Genomic DNA, 1,634 nt, shown 5'->3' with positions numbered 1-1,634 from the left:
CGCCCCAGGCCCTACCTTTGCCGTCCCCCTGTCTCCACTCGCACCTGCCCGTCAGAGAGCCCAGGCCGCCGCATTCCTCACATTCGGGCCGCCTCTTGCTGACCGCGCAGGACAGGGGGCAGCCAGGCTCCTCAGGCACGTCTAGGGGTGGCAGAAAGCAGTCACAGGGGGCCAGCCTGCCACGGGCACCCATGGGTGCAGGCAGCACTGGCTGAGCTGTCCCCACGAGTTGAGCCCAGAGGGGAGGCAGTCACTAAACTCTGGGGCCGCGGGGTAGTGAGGGGGCTGCTGGGGGAGGGGTGGCATCGCAGTCACACAGCGGGGCAGCTAGGGGGCTGAGTATGGAGTGGGGATGGGAGGTGGCCAGACTCAGCCAGGGACACACAGGACACCCAGTTAAACTTGAACTTCAGAGAACAGTGAATATCTGCTTTGTGTAAACACGGCCCTAACATCACAGGGACATAGGGGAGTTTGTCTTCTAACATACTGCAAAGGCTACATGAGACGTACTTACACCACAAAAATTGCTTGTTGTTTACCTGAAATTCACACTCCACCCGAATCCTATATCGTACCTGGCAGCCCTAAAACGAGTGCACAGGTAGGACCTGCTGACAGACGCGATGGGCAGCAGGGGCCACCCACAACGCTGTCACTCTGAACTAAACTGTGTCACACCTCCCCCCGTCATCCTCCCAGCACAGCTGGGCGCTGTTTTCTCATCTTACAGAGAAGGAGGCTCAAGGAAGCCCACCAGTCAGTGACGGGGTACAGCACCGCACCCTTCTACAGGGACAGCCCGAGGCTCTGCCACACCCCGTCCACCCCGACCCTTCCCGCAGCCCGGGCACTCACATATCCCTTCCACGCTAACGAGCAGCGGGGCCTGGGCTTGCTGGCGGGTTGGTTTCTCGGCGGCCACCACCGTGTACTGGAGCTGGGCACACTCGGGCCGCTGCAGGGCCTCCATGTCATTCACGAACAGGGTCCCCGAGGTGTCCTCAGCCGAGGTGACCATCCCCAGGGCGCTGCAGTTGGCGCTGGAGGGCTGCAGCCTGTACTGCACTTGGATGCCGCTGAACTCCTGGCAGTTTTCCACGCAGACCTTCCCGATCTAGGCATGGGATCAGGGAACCCTTAGCCGGGTGGCTGGACCACCTGGGACAGTGGCTGGAGGGGCTCCGTGCCAGCTTGAGTCCCAGGACAGTTTCCCACTCAGCCCAGAGATGACAGCCCCCAACCTCCCCATCCTCCAGGCCCCTGGAGTCTTTAGACCCATCTGCCTGCCTGGCCTGGCCCTGCCCAGGCCATGACACCACCCTTCACTCCTGTTCCTGGGAGGCGAAGGTGGAAAGAACACAGGGTTCCGGGCTTTGGTTTAGGGACTGGCCCTCCAGGGAGGCGCTTGCCGGCTTGCCCGGCTCACCCCTCACTTGCTTCCTCATTCGAGCACAAAGGCAGCCTGGATGCCTCCCACACACCTCCCTCTCCTCTGGGCAGGCCCGTCGTGCTCTGGGGACCACTAGGGTCCATCCTTAGTGTCCTGTCCGGGTCACCTGCCTGGTCAGTCAGAGCACGGCACTTGGGCCACAGTTCACACAGCAGGGTTACTGTCCCACCCAGGACCCGCA

The 1,634-nt window shown here is 62.1% G+C and overlaps 1 protein-coding gene across 1 annotated transcript in view; it reads right to left on the bottom strand.

Annotated features, from left to right (window-relative positions):
* RET (ret proto-oncogene) overlaps positions 1-1,634 on the bottom strand; it is a 31,678-nt gene that overhangs the window by 16,069 nt on the left and 13,975 nt on the right. Inside the window, exons 7-8 of the mRNA XM_010852026.1 lie at positions 859-1,117; positions 16-141 (exon numbers count right to left, since the gene is read on the bottom strand). Of these exons, the coding sequence (XP_010850328.1) occupies positions 16-141; positions 859-1,117 (385 nt within the window). The remainder of the gene's footprint in view (positions 1-15; positions 142-858; positions 1,118-1,634) is intronic.

Source organism: Bison bison, unplaced genomic scaffold (assembly GCF_000754665.1).
Source record: "Bison bison bison isolate TAMUID 2011002044 unplaced genomic scaffold, Bison_UMD1.0 scf7180017864306, whole genome shotgun sequence".
Taxonomy (NCBI): domain Eukaryota; kingdom Metazoa; phylum Chordata; class Mammalia; order Artiodactyla; family Bovidae; genus Bison; species Bison bison.
The sequence above is the reverse complement of the archived record's forward strand: the minus strand, read 5'-3'. Positions and strand labels throughout refer to the sequence as shown.